Here is a 21,543-nt window from a genome sequence, read left to right as displayed (position 1 = left end):
GTGAAAGTACCTTATGTTTTTTGCAGTTTTAATGTAATGTGCACTGATGGCTTTTTCCCTCTAAATTGTACATTTTTTAGTCCAACTTAGTCACATAATTCAGATAGGTAAGTGTAATTTAATATTTTCTGAAATATTAGAAAATTTCTAAATTTTTTAAATATTAAAAAATAGTGATGTTATTAGCTGAATATATTAAGCTAGCTCCATAATCCGTCTACATGCCATGTCCATCTTTCAGGTGTCTGGGGTGTGTATCCAGCTAGGCAAAGATAAAATAGTATATAGGATGTCAGATATAGCTTTGTGATCACATCAAATAATTCTGGTGACAGCTATATAGAAAATCAACCTTAAAATAAAACTGAAATTTAAGAAACGCTTAGGCCAGTCTTCTTTTGTCACTTTAACTTTCACTCTTTGATCCTTTTATGCTGGTTCGAAGAGTCTAGATAATCTTTCACAAAAGTTATTTGGGGTGAGAGGTGGGGGGAGAAGGGCCCAGAAGGTCTGGTTTAGATTTCTAAATGGTAATGCCTGTCTGAACATAGATTTTTCTCCTTATAATTTCTGCTTTGTGTTTAAAGAGTTTTTAATAGCTTGCTTTTCACCTAGCAACTTTGATCATGTATAATTTAAGTGCAAGTTGGATGAACTGAAGTTTTTAAATGAAGAGTCTAAAGGATCAAGAAGATGTCTAGAATCCTTTTTACCACCTCTTTCCCAGAACCTTTAGTGGTGTTTTTAACAAAATCAAGAGTAAGGAATTTCTTATCTTTACACTTTTTAAAGCAGTGAAGTGGAAAAAAAATAAAATTTGAGAAGAAACAAATGATCTGGAGAACTGTTATTATACAGTTGGTCTCTGAGAAAGTTAACATCTATTTAAGATGATGTCAAAAGTTCCAGTGGAAGTATGCTCTGTTGACTTTGGAGACCTCTCAATGCTGGGGGTCTTTGTTTAGATAGAGCTCACCACCCAGTATGTTGTCATGTCATGTACGGTGTAGAGTAACAGTGTTGTTTCGGGTGGGGGGGGGCAGTAGACGATGCTCTGATGGCTTCCCCATTGTTCATAAAATAGCAATAAATTTTTCTCAGTTGCTGTACCTTTTCAGAATCTGTTATCCCTATAAAGGTATTAGTTAGATTCCAGAATAACATGTAAAGTGTGCTTGATTGACTTTCTCCCCTAATTATACAGTATTCTGTAAATTGGACATTCGAATAACCTTCAGTTCAAATGTATATTTCTTGCCAATGAGTTGGTGAAAGAAAACATTTTGTTCTCTCATGGCCTTATTGATGAGCCTCATATAAACTAGGTGAAATAGGACAGTGCAAAGAGAATGCAGTAAAGTGCTAAATAAAATACAGTAAAGTCCTGAAATACATAGTATATACAAAAAACAATCTCTTGGCTTTAGTTAGTAGAGAAGAGTAGTGGAAGAGTAGAGTTGTGATAGGAACTTTTCAAGAGGATGGTTTGAGAGGAGAGGGACTGTCATTCATGGTGCTGGAAAGCTTGTGTCAAGGTTAGGCCAGAGTGAGAAGATTTCTCCTGAACAGGGATGCCAAGCACCACATGCACTTCCCCAGTATGAGCAGGCGCAGTAAAAGCAAACTATGGAAGTAAACCTGGAGACCGCTAGAGAGACCATGGGCGAGTCCATGGACTTTTGACTGGATGATGATCTGAAGAATTATGTCATTTTAAATGTAAGGTAACTGCTCTTTTAAAAAGTTTACTTTTGCATTTCACATGTATAGGTTTAAGGAAATCTACTAAGAAGCGCAGCGAATCCCCACCTGCTGAGCTCCCCAGTTTGAGGCGGAGCACACGCCAAAAGACCACGGGCTCCTGTGCTAGTGCCAGGTAATCATCTGGGCTTCGCCAGTTTATGATTAGGCCGTTGTCTGTGTTCAGCTTTTAGCAAAATCCTCAATTTTATAAGTTTTTAAAAGTTTTCTCCTGAACGTTGAGCAAAGAAATTCATTCTAATATAGCTGGTATTGTTGTATATTTTTGTGAATTCTTCCCCGATATTTATTTACCTGTTTTTGCTAAGTTTTAATCGTGCCTTTTTTGGACAACACCGTTGTCTTCCACCTTTTCCTCCACTGTTACATCATTTGCACAGAGTTGTTGCCAATAGTTGGACGTCTGGTTGTCTTCAGAGTTCTCGTCTGCCAAAGAAATCTCTAATGAGCATCTTTATGCCGATTGGGGTTATTTTTAATGGTAGCTAAATTTCCCAGTAGTGTGATTAATGGATCAGAAGGGATGCCTGTTGTAATGGCTGTAATATTGCCTAATTAGTTTCTAAGAGTGTTGGCGCAAGTTATTGAGTTTCATGGGTGAGGGTGAGAGATGTACTTAATTTTCATTTTGTGTTCCAATACCTATCCTCACAGAAAAATGTAGGTTTTGTTTGTGTTCTCTCACATCTCCAACTCCCGTTTCTCCCGGTTGCTGTTTTGGAGCCCTTTTTCAGAAAATTATCTACCTTTGATAGATGATACAGTGTATTATTTCATATGCTTTATTAACTGACTCAGAATCTTAGGTTAAAGTTAAAAATCTCTTTGTTGCAATTTCATCTCAGATTTTCAGGCTTGGTCAGTTTTGCTCTTGTGCTGGTAATCACAGCCGTATGGGACTTCTCCATCCTTTATATGTAGTTGGCTCTTATATGTACTTCGTTCTCTCTACTAAATGTGCCAGAAACCAGTGATGCAGGTGACTGATTTTAGTTTACCTTTTCCCTACTCTAACTTAGGTCAGTAGAAAGGCTTTAAGCACTTCTTTTTGTTCTTCTCTGAGGTAATCGACTTTATACTCTTGGCCGTGGGTACAGTACAGTACACAAGGAAACAGTATGACTTGTTACCTAATAAGTCATAAGAAATGGACTCTTACCACTTTAATCTCTACTTTTCCACTTATTTCCTAGTTCTGTCAGGATTGTTTAAAATATCTGGAGTTAGTACACCTATTTGCCTTTGAAGTTTTTTGGCAGTACTTTTATGAGGACCTCTGAGAAAAGTTCTTAGTTCTTTAGGGCTTTTGTCCTGTTTTGGGCCAAACTTTGAAGCCAGTTTACCCAAGGTTTATAATCTTAGATATAAACCAAACTCACTGTAGTTGAAAATTAATTTTAAGCTGTATGTGGCGTCAGGTAATCTAGCATCCTATCTTTCTCTGCAGCATTCTCTCCTCCTCAGGCCCACTGTCTTGATGAACAAGAAGTTACTTACATGCTACACACAAGCTGTCTAGCCACCTGCCTGCAGTGCTCTTCATCTCAAACTTTTCTGAATTAGTTGAGATTCCTCTTAGTGCTTTCATAGTCGATCACAGCTGCGGCTTGGTCTCTTTAGACTAACACACCTTGAAGGCAGCAGCCAAATGTTCAGCACAGAGTATGTCACATGGTTGATGCAAATTAAATGTTAAATAAATGACTTAATTTGAATCCCACTAATTTGTAGCTTGGTAATTGGGGTTTGGAATGAGCTTTTTCCCCCTGTGAATGAAAGGTTGGCAAAGTAAATCCCTGCTTAAGGAGGAGTTTTAATAATTGAGAGAATAAACTCTTCTAGAACTCATTGGTGATTCAGAGCTTTCATTTACATGTCACTTATGCCTGGTTCCTTCTTGTTCTTTACCAGGCAACATCTAATTTCACTGTAGTTTACTTTAGTCTGAAACATTTCTTCAGTAGTAGGTTTTTGCACTTTCTGAGGTCGTTTGGGGAGCTGCCTTTAAACAATATTAAGTTGTTGTAATTTTCGAAGTCTTCTGTCTCTACCTGATTTGCTTACTGATTTCGCTATTAAAATAGAAAGAAAGTCATCAATAAAATATAGTCTGCTTCATGATAAATGACTGATGATTCCTTTTTCCATATCTTACACTATGCCTCGATCCGAAACAAGTGTCTTCCCAGATGTCGTCTGTATTTATTTATAAATATTAAATACTCATTTCTTTTATTTTAAAGGCTAGAGCTATTGTCCATTATTAGGATAGTAATTTTTTGATGATTTAAGTAATCTGGGACTTAGGTGATGGGAATTTTTCCCATCTTCTTCTCTCCCCCTGTCCTGCCCTCATTTTCAAGTATTAGTCTGAAAGTCCATATAGTGGCCCACTGTTTACCCAGGAATTAGGGATCTATTTTAAATGAATTGAATTGTCTCTGCAGAAGGAATCACTTTTCCATGTAGTTGAAGTGTTTAAAAATCACTTCTGTTTTGTAAGGATGACAACAGCTCATAGCAACACAAAAGCTTGTATTGTCAATGTGATATAGCTTGGATGAGTTTTAAATATACAAAGTCTTGGTTGTTACCCATAGTGATTTTCTACAACAAGTTTTATGTAAAAAGAAGAAACTAGCTCTGTGTTCCATGCATTGGAGCTTTGTGCTGTGTGGACATTGCTCCTGGTCACTGGGAGTGCTGCCTATGCTGGCATTTTTCTGTTGTAGTCGGCGAGGCTCTGGCCTGGGCAAAAGAGGAGCAGCTGAAGCTCGTCGACAGGAGAAGATGGCAGACCCTGAAGGCAACCAGGAGACAGTGAATTCTTCAGCTGCACGGACGGACGAAACTCCCCAAGGAGCGGCAGGTAGATTGGCACTTCTTAAGCCTAAAAAGCATTTATGTATCTTCCAGATTTATTTGGAGATAAATTACTTTTTAGGTACACCAAATATCATGGAAGAGAGGAGACAGATACATCTTAAGATGTTAGCCATCACACTTGTTGTTCGCTTTTGTTCTGCTTTATAGATTTGGTGTTTTGATTATTTGTATTCATTTGCTGTTGTTGTTGTTTAATCTTTTTCCAAATCCAAATTTGTACTAATTACATTCAAAGGCCTTTTAAGAAGCAGTAAGTCCTTTCTGTTTAAGCTTCTAAAATATTGATCTGTACATATAATAGTTGCCTACTGATTGTTTGTAAAACTTTAAATTCATAGTAAAAACTTAAGGATGTGGCTTACATTGCTTCATACAAGTCTAAATTTTAATTTAGAATGTTGTAGTCCCTAAAAAATAACTAGTATTCCGTTTGAATCCAAGCAGCTTTAAGACTAGTATTCCTTTTCTTCCGGGTTTCTTATTTTTATTCTCCTAGATGTCTTAGCCCAGCAAAAATTAGGCTCCCCGCCCCACCCCAAGTATGTACCCATTTCCAGTGCCAGAAGGCGGCTGACACTCCACGGCTTGATTGTGGCTAACGGGTTTAAATAGTAGCTTGTTATAAGCATTTCTTACTAACACTAAGAACAGATACAAAAATATTATAAGTCATCATTATGAACATATGGGTCTGAGTCCCTTGAATCTGGATGATATGCGTAGCTTTAGGCGTAGGCATGTTCTTACTTTTGAACAGAGTTCTTTCATGTATTACTGTTAGTATCAGAATAGGTGCCAGTTTTCTTTAATGCCTATGGTTGATTGTATATCCTCATTTACCAGGAAGGTTCTGGTTTGCCCGCTGCTGTCCATGTTCTGTGCCTTTTGTCTCAGCTTTCTGTCCAGCTTAACATCTTTACCAACTTATCTTTCCTGGTTTTGTATGATAGATTACATGGCGAACTTACGGCATCTCTTCTGGTGGTGCCTTTTTCCCAGAATAGTTTTTCTGAAGGGTTAAATGGTAGATTTTTGGAAACATACAGTGCCTTGCACATGCAACTCACTGAAGCTCTGTAGGACACACAGCCTATGCTTCCCAGTGTTTTAATGTTTATTCCAAGTCTGAATATGGAAGTGGAGCAATTCCCATATGGATGACACTTTGAGAGGGAGCTGCTGAGTGTGTTGTTCAAGTGGACTCATTATGGTAATTACAATGGCTAACATTTACAGAGTGTACACTCCATTGCAGACACATTATTAAGCACTTTACATATATGCTCATTTAATATTCAGAACAACCTGCTGAGGTGTGAGGTGCTGTTATCCTCATTTTATAAATGAGAAAAACTGAGATGCATGATGGTTAAGCTTGCCAGGGTTACAGACTAGGATGTGTGACTCTCAAATTCAGGTCTTAGAGAAAAGAAGTGCACAGTTATAGCAGCTGTGGTGTTCTGCTTCCGTGGTTACTCGAGTTTGTTTAATTCATAGGGGTGTAATCGGAGGCCAGAATGAGGGGGTGGTGGGTAAAATTCTGTTTCCTGGTATATTTGCCGAAGAGGATAAAGCTTCAAGGGATTAGGTTCATGCGATTGCCCTCCGAAAGGCTCGCCTGTGTTTCATTGTCATCCGTATTTCAAATCCCATTGTGATCTGGGTGCTTTCTGAGTTTCTGTAAAAGATACATGTGCACGTTCACTGGTATTAGAGCAGCACTAACTTTATTACCTTTTGGAGGCTGGATCCCTTGTACGTACTACAGGGGTTCCTCTGCCAGCTCACTAAAGTGCTTCTGGGGAAAGAGGCAAATTACTTATTACTAGCTTTATATTAAGTTCTTCAGTGTAATGTGCTTTCGTTTCTCAGTATGTAAAACTGGAATTTAAAGAAAAATAAAACCCTCTAAGTTCGCGTAGAGTACAAACTGATGGTGGTAACTTAGAGCATCTTATGGCAAGTGTCCATTCTCAGACAGCTCTTACACAGTTGGTATAAGACTCACTTCATTTGAAACATTTATTTTGAAATAATGTTTTTACTAATTTAAAGAGATTAATCTCTTCAGTCTTACGTATATATTCATTTTTCAGTGTTTCTTTATTTTTAGAGATCATTTCTTCCTGACTTATTTCAGTGGCCTCGTTGATATAAGTGTAGTTCTTTTTTCACATGTAGATATTAAAGCATTGCTCCATCTTTGGAATACTTGCTTATATCACCCTGACTTTGCCAGTGTTGTTGACATTTAGGAAAGTTTGTTGAGAATGGTGTCCCTTTGGGTCACTCTGAAGTTTACTGTGATGTGGAGTGCAACCCCTCTAGCTCTTCATAGAAGAAATGTCAGCTCTTGAAGTTGATAGTTAAGTGTTCCCCACGTTGTCCCAAGAACTGAAGGGTTTAGTTTTAGACTTCATTAGAACTGAGCACCCCTTTATAGTGCTGATAAAGTCTTGTTGACAAAGTCTTGCAAATCTTAGCGATACTAAGGTGGGGAATCAGGCAGTCTTCTTTATACCTGGAAATCAATCAACATAAGGAAAAGTGTTCTGACACACCTACATTTTGCATTGGGAGTCTTAATTTCACAAGAAATGAACAGGGTCAGATTGTAAAAAGAAAGCAACTCAGTTCTGTAAATTTTTCTCTCCCTAATTATTTTCGGTTAGTACCACTAAAAAAGTCAGATTGCTACCATATCACCTGATGCCAAGGCCCATATAAGGTGTAATTAGATTCCAAACAACCATTCTTCTGGCCTAGCTCAAAAGTTTTCGTGACACTAAAAATGTCTTCCCGTTGCCTCCTATACTTAGGTATTTGGTAAACTCTTAGCAGTTCCTGTCAAGTAAAAGTGAATTCTGTCAGCTTTAACTGTGTGTTGGAAACTGCCTTACATGGTGCTGTGAAGATATGCTGAGACTAGATGGGAGAGATACCAGTTTAAACAAACAAAAAAAAAAGATCGACACCTCTTAAAATCTGGCATTGGATTTTCTCTGTTTGATAGCCTTGCTTTTATATTAGTGTCGGGATGGATTTTGTGTGTGTTGCCCAAGGTCTGATGCCTTGATTGAAGCAACTTTCTCGCTGACTGCTATTAATGGGTTACATTTCCTTACCTGCATGACTTTACAAACAGCCACTCACAGGCTAAGCTAGTTTGGTTTATCTAGTTTTGTAAAACTTAGAAAAAAGGGACCTACGGTAAGCAAATGCTTATTAATACTTGCCATCAAAGGGATGGCAGCTGGAAAGGATCTTTTTCCTTGGGTCCAGTAACTGATTTGTGTCAAAATAGGCCCTTGACTTGATTAAAAACCAGAATATCCCTGCTCCTCCTTGTAGTGGGTCTGTGGCTCCCTTAAGGTTGGGACCTCCCTATAATAGTCTTAACAGCTCTTTTAATTCTGTGCTTTTACAAGTTTTATGTCTTGGTTAATGTCTTTGTGGCAGGGCAATTTGAGGTATTTATTATTCAGTATGTCAGTTCTTAGAATAATATGTTTAAGAAGTCACTTAAGGTTAAACCTTTAAAATCATAAGTTGTAGATCTGTAGACTGGTTTAAAGTAAAACTAGTAGAACCTCTGATAAGCTTTAAAAAAAAACCAGCATTACCTTAAGTGAACTTGTGATGTTTTTTCCTTAAAAAATGTGTGGTTCCAGAGTGTGCCTTTGAGGGGGGGAGCAGGAAAGAAAGAAAACCCAACAATTTTGTTTGCCAAAACTTAGGATTTGCTTTCCACATTTTGTAAAAGTTTCAAAGTAAGTTTAAGAGCCACTTGACTAAGTGCAGTCATAATTGGGACCCGGTAGCAGGGCTGGTTGGCGTGGTTTCTGTATAACGCGAAGAAGCAGCGGCACTGACATCAGGAATGAGTGCTGGAGGGTAAGTGGGAGGCGCTGGTAGCGTGCAGCTCCTACGAGTGCGGCTGCGAAGTCAGACTGCCTGGGCTCACGTCTCATGCCTGTGGTCAGTTGTCCAACCTCGGGCAAGCACTCAAAAGACACAGAGCCTTGGTTTCCTCATGTGCATGGTAGAGCTTGTAATACTTCTCTGTATGGTTGAGAGCAAACACATGGACACGTTCTCCATACAGTCCGCATTTAATGAGTGCTACCTACAAGTAGCCTTATATATATAGATATATATATATATAAGTACAGTTATTATTTCCTTCTCCATCAGAAGTGTGGATTTTGCTAAACTCCATTACTCCTTAATATTAGCATTTCTACTTAGCCTGCAACTCTAAACCATGGGGTTGCCAACGTTTTCTGTGAAGGGCCAGCTAATTGATGTTTTAGGCTTTATGCAGGCTCTGTTGGAACAGCTCTGTGGTTGTAGCACAAAAGCAGCCACAGGTATGTAAGTGAATGAGTTTGCTTATGTTTTAACCAAATTTTATTTGCAAAGTGGTGTGCTGGACTGGATTTGGCCTGTGGGCCACAGTTTGCTGATTCCTGTTCTAAACCATACATTTTTCTACAAGTTTTTTAAAGATCCCGGTGAAATGTTAGAATACTTAAATGAGGGGTGAAGAAACGTATTAAGAAAACAGAGTTGGTGGCTGGTGTATTTACATCTCTTTCTTCAGAAAAACTCTTTACATTCACATGTGTGATCCATGTGCCTCTTTTAATAATGACAAAAATATTCTTCCTGCCTTGCATTCTGTCACCATCTGTCAAGTGGACAGGACTTAAGGTATTGTGGATGATGTGGTCATACACAGATGAATCGTCTATGTACAAACAATGCTTTAGGACTCAACAGACACTGAGAGGAGGGGACAGTAAAACTGCTCGTTTTATAGGAATATATTTCCATCTCCTGGTCAGATTTATAATATTGTAGAATCAGCCACTATTTACTTAGACGGAATGATCGATCAGGTTAGCATTTGGGGTAGTAGAATCCTTCTGAATCTGAACTCTTCACTCTGCGTTTGTTTTGACATGTTAGTTGCCCTCTCTTTTGTACTTCAGTGTTTTGCAGTCTTCTGTCAGTTGTAATGTGTATCTTCAATGTTTTGTCCTGGAAATAAGAGAGCGTAATCTTTGCGCAGTCTTGAAATGAAAGAGAACACGGCAAACGATCATATGCAGACGACAGTCCAGGAATAAAGCAGACTGAAGAAGGCACACATCTACATGGAACATTTTCCCCAAATGTCAGTTTTGCTTTTTGTTTGTGACTAATTGCCCATCTATTAAATATCACAATGGTTTTTTAGCAGTGTTATCTTTATGGACTTTTGGTAGAGGAGTTCAGGATAAGACTCAATTCAGGGACAGTTTCAAAGACAGGAGGAAACTGTGAAAACCATGTATGAGTGAAATGCAAAGCTTGTATATTATGCTTGTTTCTAATGTAGTTGAGCCATCTTTTTTCCATAAAAGCTACATGATGAAGTCTAGAATAACAGCTGGTGTGCAATGGGCAGGCACGTTTGCCTTTATTCATTGTTGTCTGTAAAACTCTGCTTTTTCATTTTTAAGATAAACCAGACATAATGAATTTAAATGTTCCTCTCCTAACCCTCACCTTTCCCCCCCTCTTCGAAGCCTCTAGTTCTGTTGCAGGGGCTGTGGGCATGACCACTTCTGGGGAGAGTGAATCGGATGATTCCGAGATGGGACGATTGCAAGGTAAAGAGAGTTACTGAGCTTACGAGAAACTCTTGTCATGGGCTGCCTGTTACTACCGTTCTTTGTTGAAGTTAATTCGGATGAGCTCATAAAAGTATAATGTAGCAGTGCCCATACCTCCAAAAAAAGCTTTGTATGTGGTAGTGATTTGATGATTTGGAATTGGAAGATCATCCGTTTGGCTCTTCATCTTTACTGTTTAACTAGATAAAAATCTTATGTAGTATATATATTTTTTTTGTTAAAATTTTTTTTTTCATTACGGTTGCATGTATAGCTAGTAATGCATTAAGGAAGATATTGAACAAGGGGTAGCTTAATATATTGTGCTCTGGTACCTAATAACATATTGCATCTAGTAGGATGCTTCTTTGCTGTGATCTTTTGTGTTCTTGATCAACTGTTTGAAAATGAATGTAGGTTGTATACATAAACTCGAGGTATTATAATGTAAGTGCGTTTAAAAAGTAGCTTTATATTATGTATACATTATTTACAAGTACATGGATATGTATTTTTATTATCTTCAGACAGCTGATTTATAGAATAGATCCCCAATGTGAGGCTTACAAGAAACATTAATGAATCAGTTTCAGATTGCTTTTAAGTTCCTGAAGGAACTTACAGCAATCACTTTTTGACTAGAACACAGTTTTTCTCACTTTTGGGAACTGGTAAAAATGATTTTTTTCCTATGTTTTTAGAGGATCTTATGATCAGTATCTGACTGGGAAATAGTAGAGTGAAATAGCTAAGGTGCTTAACATAACTTCTTCAAAATAAATGTTTACTTTGGTTTTTTCTTGGACCATTTACCCTGCTGGCATGGATATTTAATATCTCCATAAAACCTTAAGATGCCCTGGAGTAGACACATGGGTGTTGTAACTTATATTAATTACATTAGTATATACAAGTGGTCTTGAAAAGTTTAATGTAACTTAAAGTTCAAAATGGAAAGTAATTGTTTAAATCAATTATGTGATGAATCAGTTGTTCGGAACTTCTAGATAAGATCAGTTGTATTAACACTTCGACTGCTCCTCCTGCCCTTCTTTTTTCCTTAGCTCTGTTAGAGGCCAGGGGTCTTCCTCCGCACCTGTTTGGTCCTCTTGGTCCTCGGATGTCACAACTTTTCCATAGAACAATTGGAAGCGGAGCTAGTAAGTGAATACTTTTAAATTTGTCCTCCCCTCAAAACTCTTAGTAATTAGTTGAGTGCTGTTTTTACTGTTTACCTATTCATGTAAGAGAGTTTTCACATAAGGAAGTTTTCATGAACTTTAACCTGTTTTAAAAAACAGAGCTTCTGCACGTTCTTGCCTTAAATAATAGCAACTCTTCAAGATTTTCTCCTTTTATTTTTGATTACTGAATTGGAACCATTAGAAAACCATCCAAAGTTTACAACAAGATTGACCCTTCATTTTGTTTTTTTTTTGAACTATAGAAAGAGTACAGGATCTCAGGTGATTATATTATTATAGCATCTGATTGCATGCTTTGCACAGATTTGTGTCTTGAGTTTTTTATGGTATAATAAAATTTAACCCATTAGGCAGTTGATTATAAAATGAGCCTGAGAGGAAAGATTTCTCAGCAGAATTACCAGTAACTAGACTCATTTAATCAAATTACTATAACCCAGAGATCTTATCATATATGGTAGATATGAGAGTGATTGTTTAAGTCTCAGTTTGTAACTAAGAATATGATTTTGCATAATCACAAATTCAGTTAAATTCTGTCTAGTATAGAATATTACCTTTAGCTTCCTTAAGCAATAAAATTTACATTTAAGCATTTTTAAAAATTGAAGTATAGTTGATTTACAATGTTGTGTTAATTTCTGCTGTACAGCAAAGTGACTCAGTTTTATATATATACACACACACACATTCTTTTTTATTTCATCGATAATATTTCCATAGAATCAGTAGACTATTTGCAGACTTCAGTCTTGATTAATTTCTAAATTTCTGAAGTGTTACTGAAGGTTGTTAACTCTGACCTTACAAATAAATTTGTACTTGTATAATTTTCCATCAAATATTCTAAGTTCAAAAAAAATGCAATGTGTATACATGTACTCATATTATGTGTACTTGTACTTGAGGATTTTAAGAAGCAGCTGGTATTTTCTTTTTAATTTTTGAATTTGATTTTGTTTTTTTATACAGCAGGTTCTTATTAGTTATCCATTCTATACATATTAGTATATACACGTCAATCCCAATCTCCCAATCCATCCCACCCCCAACCCCCCGCCACTTCCCCACCTTGGTGTCCATACGTTTGTTCTCTACATCTGTATCTCTATTTCTGCCCTGCAAACCGGTTCATCTGTACCTGTACCATTTTTCTAGGTTCCATATATATGCGTTAATACACGATATTTGTTTTTCTCTTTCTGACTTACTTCACTCTGTATGACAGTCTCTAGATCCATTCACGTCTCTACAAATGACCCAATTTCGTTCCTTTTTATGGCTGAGTAATATTCCATTGTATATATGTACCACATCTTCTTTATCCATTTGTCTGTCGATGGGCATTTAGGTTGCTTCCATGACCTGGCTATTGTAAATAGTGCTGCAGTGAACATTGGGGTGCATGTGTTTCTTTGAATTATGGTTTTCTCTGGGTATATGCCCAGTAGTGGGATCACTGGGTCATATGGTAATTCTATCTTTCGTTTTTGTTTTTGTTTTTGTTGTGGTACGCGGGCCTCTCACTGTTGTGGCCTCTCCCGCTGCGGAGCACAGGCTCTGGACGTGCAGGCTCAGCGGCCATGGCTCACGGGCCCAGCCGCTCCGCGGCATGTGGGATCTTCCTGGACCGGGGCACGAACCTTTGTCCCCTGCATTGGCAGGCGGACTCTCAACCACTGTACCACCAGGGAAGCCCTATTTTTTGTTTTTTAAGGAACCTCCATACTGTTCTCCATAGTGGCTGTATCAATTTACATTCCCACCAACAGTGCAAGAGGGTTCCCTTTTCTCCACACCCTCTCCAGCATTTGTTGTTTGTAGATTTTCTGATGATGCCCATTCTGACTGTGTGAGGTGATACCTCATTGTAGTTTTGATTTGCATTTCTCTAATAATTAACGATGTTGAGCAGCTTTTCATGTGCTTCTTGGCCATCTGTATGTCTTCTTTGGAGAACTGTCTATTTAGGTCTTCTGCCCATTTTTGGATTGGGTTGTTTGTTTTTTTTAATATTGAGCTGCATGAGCTGTTTATATTTTTGGAGATTAATCCTTTGTCCGTTGATTTGTTTGCAAATATTTTCTCCCATTCTGAGGCAGCTGGTATTTTTGTTTTTGTTTTGTTTTGCTTTGCTTTTGCTGCCCTGATACTCATCTCTCAGATAACATAGCCTCCTGCAAAGTTCTCGAGAACCCTTGAGCATGGATTTTTATTCAGTGTTGTTTATTAGGCACTGGGATTGTACAGAGTCATGAATAGGATAATAAGCAGAGTTGTTTCCCACGTGGAAGCTTCCCTGTTAGAGAGTGACCCTGGAAATAATTAACAAGACAATTACTATAAGTAAGATTTCATGTCGTGTCAATGCAGTGAAGGAAAACAAAGCAGAGTTAGGAAGGCGTTTGTTGGTGTGATGATAGGCTGGTTAAAGAAACCTTTTCTGAGGTGATTTTGTGGAGAACAAAATAGAGTGAGAAAACCAGCTCTGCAGGGATCGGAGGGAAAGAGGAAGTGCAAGGCCGCAGGTGGAAATGAGTTTGTCATGCTCATAAGACAGCAGGAGGGGCCTATGGAAAGTGAAAGGAGAGTGGTAGAAGGTGAACTCTGAGAGCTGTAGGTGCTTGCCAGGTCATGTTGGACCTTTGCAGGCCGGCAGCAAGTGTGGGATTTAAACTAAGGGTAATCAGGATTTACCTGTATTATGAAAAAGATCAAACATACACAAAAGTTGAGAGTATTAGTGTAGTATAATAACAACTATGAACCCATCAATAATTATCGATCCACGTGACCTGACCATTGTTTCATTTATATCCTCAGTTGTTCTCCCCACTCCCAAGTTTATTTTTTTAACTTTTTCCATTTGCATATATTTAAATTTATATCTGTAAAAATAAGGACATAACTACAGTACTGTCTAAAAAAGTTTATATTAAGAAAATCCTTACTAAGTATCCAGAATTCAAATGTTCCAGTCCTCACATAAATACATTTTAAAAACTTTGATTTAACTGATGGCAAAGTATAGATCATATATTTTTTTAACACAAAATGTACAAAATGTATTATTACTAACTCTATTTTTGTCATACACTGGCAACCTCTTTAACATCGAGAAAGACTAGGTGTTGTAAATTAGGACTCATTTGTCCATTATATACACTATATACACAGCAAAGTGAAACAAAATGCAGGAACATAAAAAAGACAATGGTTAATCTTGCTTCACTATAAACACACTGGCACAGAGCTCTTTGCACTTCCTTCTCCTCCCCCCGACCTTGAACCAGTGCACAAACAAACACAGTGCATACTGCGTACTGTTCAAAAAGGTGGTTTGGCCACCCCTCCCCCGCCAAAACAACAGATACGAATTTTAACAAAAAGATATTTACAAAATGTCTTTTTACTACCTCTACTTTGAACATATATCAGGCACTTTAGAACATCTAGAAAGACTAGATATTTCAAAAAAGTACTTATTGTCAACTACATACACAGTAGTAAGGAGTAAAATGCACACACAAAACAATGGTTCTAATATGCAAATGTCTTCTAACTGTGACCAGGCTGGCACAGAACCTTCTTTTCTTCCTCCTCAACGTCTTCCATTCCATGTCCTCTAACCCACTGAACAAACGTGGACCTCTGTGGCTCCTGATGTCGCCTCTAGAGGTGGTCAAACAACTCCATTTCGAAAAGTCATTTCCAGAAGACATTTCTTTTCTACGGTTTTTTTAAAGAAACAAATGGGCATTTACAAGACATGGGACTTTAACTCTGTCATACGTCGGCAACCTCTTCACATCCAGAAGGCCTATATGTAGCGAAAAGTTTTCTTTCGACAGGTTGGGGGGAAAGTTGAGAGCAGCTTTTTCATATTATATACACAGGCCTTCTATAAACGGCCAGTAAATCTTCCCAAAGGGTGGCGGGCACTTCCTATTGGCCGCATGTGGTACGTTATTCTACCATTTCTATCTTCCGACATTGAGGTCTTGGTAGAACGAAGACCAGCCGCCCAATGACCCGCTAACGTTCCACCCGTCGTCGACCGGGGTTCCGCTCACTTTCCGGGCTCGTTAAGGCCTTTGTCCGTCGTTGTCCGGACGAGGTGAGGTCTCGTCCAACTGGGGCAGAGAGGTCACCTCAGGTCCCGGATCCGCGCGGGCTTCAAGGCCTAAGGGTGGCTGAGCTGGTGTCCATATAGACCCCCCCCTTCCCAGGCCCTCGAGGCTCTAACGGCCCTCCGCGGCGTTCCAGTGGCCGCCATTCTTCTCGTCCTGCCACGCCCGATGCCCAAATGGCCCAACGTCCTGGTGGCCTGCCGGAGGCTTCGCCTAACCCCTGCAGCGTGGAGTCAAGAGACCCGGCGGTGGGCGGGATCTGGGCTCCGAGGGGCCGCCGCCATTAGGTCGTGGAGGTGGGGGTGGAGGAGCAGTTCGTTGCTGCTTCCAGGCTCGGGCCCTGCCAGTGGGCGGCTGCTGCGAGGGCTCTGGGGCTCGGCAAGACACAGCCTGAGCCTGTCCCGGGGGCCCCCCAGTTCACGTGCAGACCGGAGGCCGGAGGGCCTGGAGGGCCCCGGGCTAGAAGGCCGCGATCCTCTTCTCACCGCGCTCTCTGCTGGAACTCTAGATCATATTTTTAATGTGTGTGCTTTTTTATTTTTTAAGAGAAATTTGATTTCATTTATTTTTCCACTTCATTTATTTTGAGGGAGAAGGCTGGGAAGAAAAATTGTTGCAGAGCTACCCAAGAGTATTAGCATTAAACATCGGAAATCCACATTAACGCTTGACTATTGCACATGAAATGAATATAAACGATAGACTAGAACCAGAGTAGAAAACAGTGACACCCCCCCATGCCCATGACCCAGCTTCAGCAATGCCTGCTTCATGGCCAGTCTGTCTTTACATCCACCAACATCCCTCCTCTTGTATTAATTTGAAATGAATCCCAGACATTATGTAATTTTATCTATAAACATTTCATCATGTAGCTCAAGATAATGTCCCTTAAAACACACATACACATGCATGCATACATCCACATTACTATTATTATATCTGAAAAGGAAACCAGTAAATCCTTATTGATAGATACCCATTCAGTCAGATTTCCATTGTCTCAAATGGAAAAGTTAAAAAAAAAAAAAAAGTAAACTTCTTGTTAAACTGGTAGTTGGATCTAGAGGCTTTTTCAGGTTCAAGTTTGGTTCTTTATTTTCTTCCTCTGGTGAGGAAGGACTATGCAAAAGTGGTAGTGTTTTCTAATATTAGGAAGCCCACAAAGTCTAGACAACAGGGATTACAAATGAAAGTATTTCATATCTAATGATCAGTCTTCATTTATTAGAAGTAAAAGAAGTAATTTAGTTGAAATATATAAAGAATATCTCTCCCTTCTATTTGGTTATCCAGGAGAATAGTTGGTATAGGAAAAATATTTCCTACCCTTTATTTACCAGTTTTGCATCCTTCAAAGTGCTATTGTTTTTGTTTTAAGTATCATTGTCAGTTGGGTTGAGATGTGTTTTAGCCATTTCATTGATTTTCATTGATGATGAAATTGTCTAGTCATCCTCTGATCTTTCTGATGTGATCTCAGTAGTTTTTGATGCCCTCTTTGCTTTCTGATGAGCCAAGTTGAACACCCCCTACCCCCCCCCACCTGAAATCAGGCATTGCCTCAGAGAGCCCTGGTTTTCTTTATAGGAAATGGTATTTAGATTCCACAGTCTGGGCTGTTGGCGTATTTGCTACTGGGTTGATAATTGTTGTTAGACACTTTTAATGGACAAAAGTAGGAAATAATTGTATTTAATCTTTTAAGATTAAAAATCATGAGTTCATACTGACACTGCCAATTCACATTCAGGGCTGCAGGGGTTTTATTTATCTTGTATCTTTCCCTTGTGCCAAGAGTTTCAGTTCCCAGTGATAACATAGTCATTTATTTGCTTTATCCTACAGTACAAAATTCCAGCCTAACACCAAAAATAGTATTACTGAGAAAGTTTTAATTTTGTAACAGTTCTTTTTTTGTTCTTGGGATATATCTCACTTTGTGGTCATTTTTTTGTATTTTAGAGTCACTTGAAATAATTCTTTACATTCATGCCGCCAGGCTGGTTTGGCGCATTTGCTTTATTTTGCTTTTAATTTTTAGGGATTGACTTTAAAATGTAGTTTTGCTTTTATAATTTGTTATATTTACATGGTTCCTGAAGTCAAATCTACAAATTTTTAAAAGTCTTATCTTTTGCTATCCCTTTAGCCTGTTTCCTCCTCCCACACAAATAACCTTTGTAAGTTTGTGGCCTGTCCTTTTGTTATTTACTTAAGAAAACAAAAACAAATCTGTATTATCTACTTCACACACACTGACTTTCTTAGATAAGAGTAGTAAATTTTACATACTTTGCCTTGCTTTTAACAGTATGTTTTGGTGTTCACTTTTCATAGCTGCTGTGCGCGTCAGGCACATGCGCAGAGAGAGAGAGAGAGAAAGAGAGATTCCCCATTCCTTTTGTAAAGCTGCCACAGTGCTGCAGTGTGTGGATGTACAGTTTATTTTGCCAGTCTCCTGTTGGACATTTGGGTTATTTTCAGTCTTCGTTGTATTGCAGTGAAATACAGCTTTCCTGTTTTTACCTGTGTTATCTTCAGGATAGATTTTTAGAAGGGAGATTGCTGTGTAAAGGGTAAATGCATACAACATTTTGGCAGATGTTGTAAATCAGCCTCTTTTGGAGATTATAATGCATATCCTTGGCTTATTATATATAGCCTACCATATAGTAATACGTTATCATATCCCAAACAGTGCAACCACCTTACAGCAGTTTAACTCTTTTTCTCCTGCCATCCTTTATGCTGTTGTTTAGTTTTACTTACACACGTGCTATAAACACAATAAGACAATTGTTGTTTTAGAACATCCATATTCTTTTATTTTTGCCCGCATATATACCATTTCCAGTATTCTTAATTCTTTCCTGAAGTCCCTTTCTTCTATCAGGATTGTTTCCCTTCCGCCTAAAGAACTTTTTTTATATAGTGAGTGACTGCTAGTAATGATTTCTCTCTGCTTTTGTTGGAGAAATCCTTGATTTGCCTTAATTTTTTTAACATCTTTATTGGAGTGTAATTGCTTTACAGTGTTGCGTTAGTTTCTGCTGTACAACACAGTGAATCAGCTATGCGTATCCATATATCCCCATATCCCCTCCCTCTTGCGTCTCCCTCCCACCCTCCCTATCCCACCCCTGTAGGTGGTCACAAAGCACCGAGCTGATGTCCCTGTGAGCTTCTGTCCCTGTGCTACGCGGCTGCTTCCCACTAGCCAGCTGTTTTATGTTTGGTAGTGTGTATATGTCAGTGCTACTCTCTTACTTCCTCCCAAGTCCATTCTCTACGTCTGCGTCTTTGTTTCTGTTCTGCCCCTAGGTTCTTCAGAACCATTTTTTTTTAAAGATTCCATATATATGTGTTATGCCTTAATTTTTAAAAGGTAATTTCCCCAGGTGTAAAATCTCATATTAGCACTTTGTAATGCTCTTCTGGTTTCCATAGTTTCTGTTTAAAAGTCTTACTGTTACCCTTTCAAGGCAGTTCTTTTCTCCCAGCTTCTTTTAAGATTTGCTTTTTCAAACCATTATTAATTTTTAATAATTTGACTATATTAGGCCTGTGTGACATTTTCTTTCATTTTTAATTTGCTTGGCTTTCACCGAGCCTTTGAATCTCTGAGTTGATAACTTTCATCAGCTTTGGAAGATTGTTGACCATTACGTGTTCATATATTGTTTCACTTATCTCATTATCTCTTCAAATATTCTCCTTCCTTTTCTTCTGGGAGTATCAAGATTGTACATGTTCAGACTTTGGACTGGATCTACCATGTCTCTCTAGCTCTATTTTTGTTTTTGTTTTTCCCAGGTATTTCTTTTCCCCCCAGTTTGAAAACTTTCTGTTGACTGTATTTCAAATTCACTAATTCTTTTTTCTGCTGTCTTCTTCAGTATTTGGTTAAACTCATCAATGAATTTTAAATTTCAGATACTGTGTTTTCCAGTTCTAGACAGTTCTTTGATTTTTAAAAATAGATTGAAACTCTGTTGAAATTCTTTTTTTTCTATTTATTTATTTATTAATTAATTCATTCATTCATTCGTTCATTCATTTATAGCTGCATTGGGTCTTCGTTGCTGCACGCGGGCTTTCTCTAGTTGCCGTGAGCAGGGGCTACTCTTTGTTGCAGTGCACGGGCTTCTCATTGAGGTGACTGCTCTTGTTGTGGAGCGCGGGCTCAGTAGTTGTGGCACGTGGGCTCAGTAGTTGTGGCTTGCGTTCTCTAGAACACAGGCTCAGCAGTTGTGGTGCACAGGCCTAGTTGCTCCGCGGCATGTGGGATCTTCCTGGACCAGGGATTTAACCTGTGTCCCCTGCACTGGCAGGTAGATTCTTAACCTTGCACCGCCAGGGAAGTCCCACTGTTGAAATTCCTTACATTCTTACGCATTTTGTCCATCCATGCTTATATTTTCAATTTATTAATCATAGTTATAGAATATACTTACTTTATAATTTTAGGGGTGTTAGTCTGCTTCTGTTGTCTCTTTTCCCCTTTTGATTGTTAGTCACATATTCCTCTGCCTCTTCATATGTCTGGTAATTGATTATGTGAACTGAAGAGACCCCAAGGGATGTTTCCAGTGAGTGTTCCTCTTTTTCTGTGTTAAAGGGTCAGAAGCTGATCACTTTGCTCTAGTCAGGGCTTTAGCTTGTTTTGACCGAGTTATAATTTTTTTATGACTCATTTCATCTCTAGCTCATCCCTGTTTCTCTGTTGTAGCCCTACCAGGGTTTTTCTGTGTGTTTGTTTGTTTTGTTTTTTTTAATTTGGCTGCACTGTGCGGCTTGTGGGATCTTAGTTCCCCAGCCAGGGATTGAACCCAGGCCCTCGGCAGAGGAAGCTCAGAGTCCTAACCACTGGACCACCAGGGAACTCTGTCTCCCAGGGGTTTTTTTTGATTGAGAACCTTGCAAGTCTGTCTACTTAGACTTTCTGTTCTTTATGCAGTTTCACAGTGTGGCAGATGTCTTGAAGGTAGGGCACTGGCTGTGTATGAGTCAGGCCTCCTCCCTCTGTGGGGACTTTGTCCTCTGAGCACCCTGAGACTGCAGGAGTTTTCATTGTGTCTTACCAAAACTTCTGACTCAACCCCCAGCCCTCTTCACAGCTTCAGAACTCAGCAAATGTCCAGTGGGGTCGATTCAATTGAACACATCAGCCTCCTGTGATTCCCTGAAAGGCTGTGGGTTCACTTTCTCTCTGTATCAGCAATTGGCAAACTACTGCCCAAGGGCCAAATCGGCCTTCTCTTTATTTTGATATAGCCTGTGAACTAAAAGTGTTTTTAAATGGCTGAAAAAGTTTAAAAATTATTGTTTTGTGACTTGAAAATTAAATGAAATTCAAATTTCAGTGTCTGAAAATGAAGTTTGATTGGAACATAGCCATGCTCAGGTTATATACTGGCTGTGTGTGCTTTTGTGCCACAGTGCCAGTCGGTCGAGTAGTGGCAGCAGTGACCTTGTGATCTGCAGAACCCAAAATATTTACTCTCTGGCTCTTTATAGAAGATGTTTGCCTACCAACCCCTGATGTATGATAGTGGTTTTCAGAGTGTGGCCTGTAAATTCCAAGCTAGTTCCTGAGATCCTTACATTGAATTCATAAGGCCAAGACTGATAATAACTACTAAGGTCTTTCCTTTTCTACTTTGTTCATGTTTGAACTAAAAGTGAAAAAGCTATTGTGGGTGTAAAACTGCTGGTGCCTTAACTAGAGTCAAGACAGTGGCACCAGAGTACTGGCAGGTATTTTATTTTTCATTGTCACATGATCCTAGTAAAAAACTCCATGTTTACATAAGGATGCGCTTCCAAAACAAAGTCATTAGTTTTGTCTTTACTAACGCGTCCATGTCTTCTAAATAGTCTTTGTGGCAAAGTAGGCCC

At 38.8% G+C, this 21,543-nt stretch overlaps 1 protein-coding gene across 17 annotated transcripts in view; it reads left to right on the top strand.

Moving 5' to 3' along the window:
* Nucleotides 1-21,543, top strand: part of TRIP12 (thyroid hormone receptor interactor 12) — a 144,879-nt gene that overhangs the window by 72,789 nt on the left and 50,547 nt on the right. For 16 of the 17 annotated variants that reach the window (XM_081243325.1, XM_081243324.1, XM_081243316.1 and 13 more), the window contains 4 exons: nt 1,771-1,876; nt 4,494-4,630; nt 10,221-10,304; nt 11,372-11,467. In XM_081243325.1, coding sequence (XP_081099451.1) covers nt 1,771-1,876; nt 4,494-4,630; nt 10,221-10,304; nt 11,372-11,467 — 423 coding nt within the window. The remainder of the gene's footprint in view (nt 1-1,770; nt 1,877-4,493; nt 4,631-10,220; nt 10,305-11,371; nt 11,468-21,543) is intronic. The other variant, XM_081243320.1, reaches the window with a different exon arrangement.

The sequence above is a fragment of the Mesoplodon bidens genome (genome assembly GCF_964165515.1).
Source record: "Mesoplodon bidens genome assembly, chromosome: 8".
Taxonomy (NCBI): domain Eukaryota; kingdom Metazoa; phylum Chordata; class Mammalia; order Artiodactyla; family Ziphiidae; genus Mesoplodon; species Mesoplodon bidens.
Note: the sequence above shows the minus strand (reverse complement) of the source record. Positions and strands in the feature narration are given on the sequence as shown.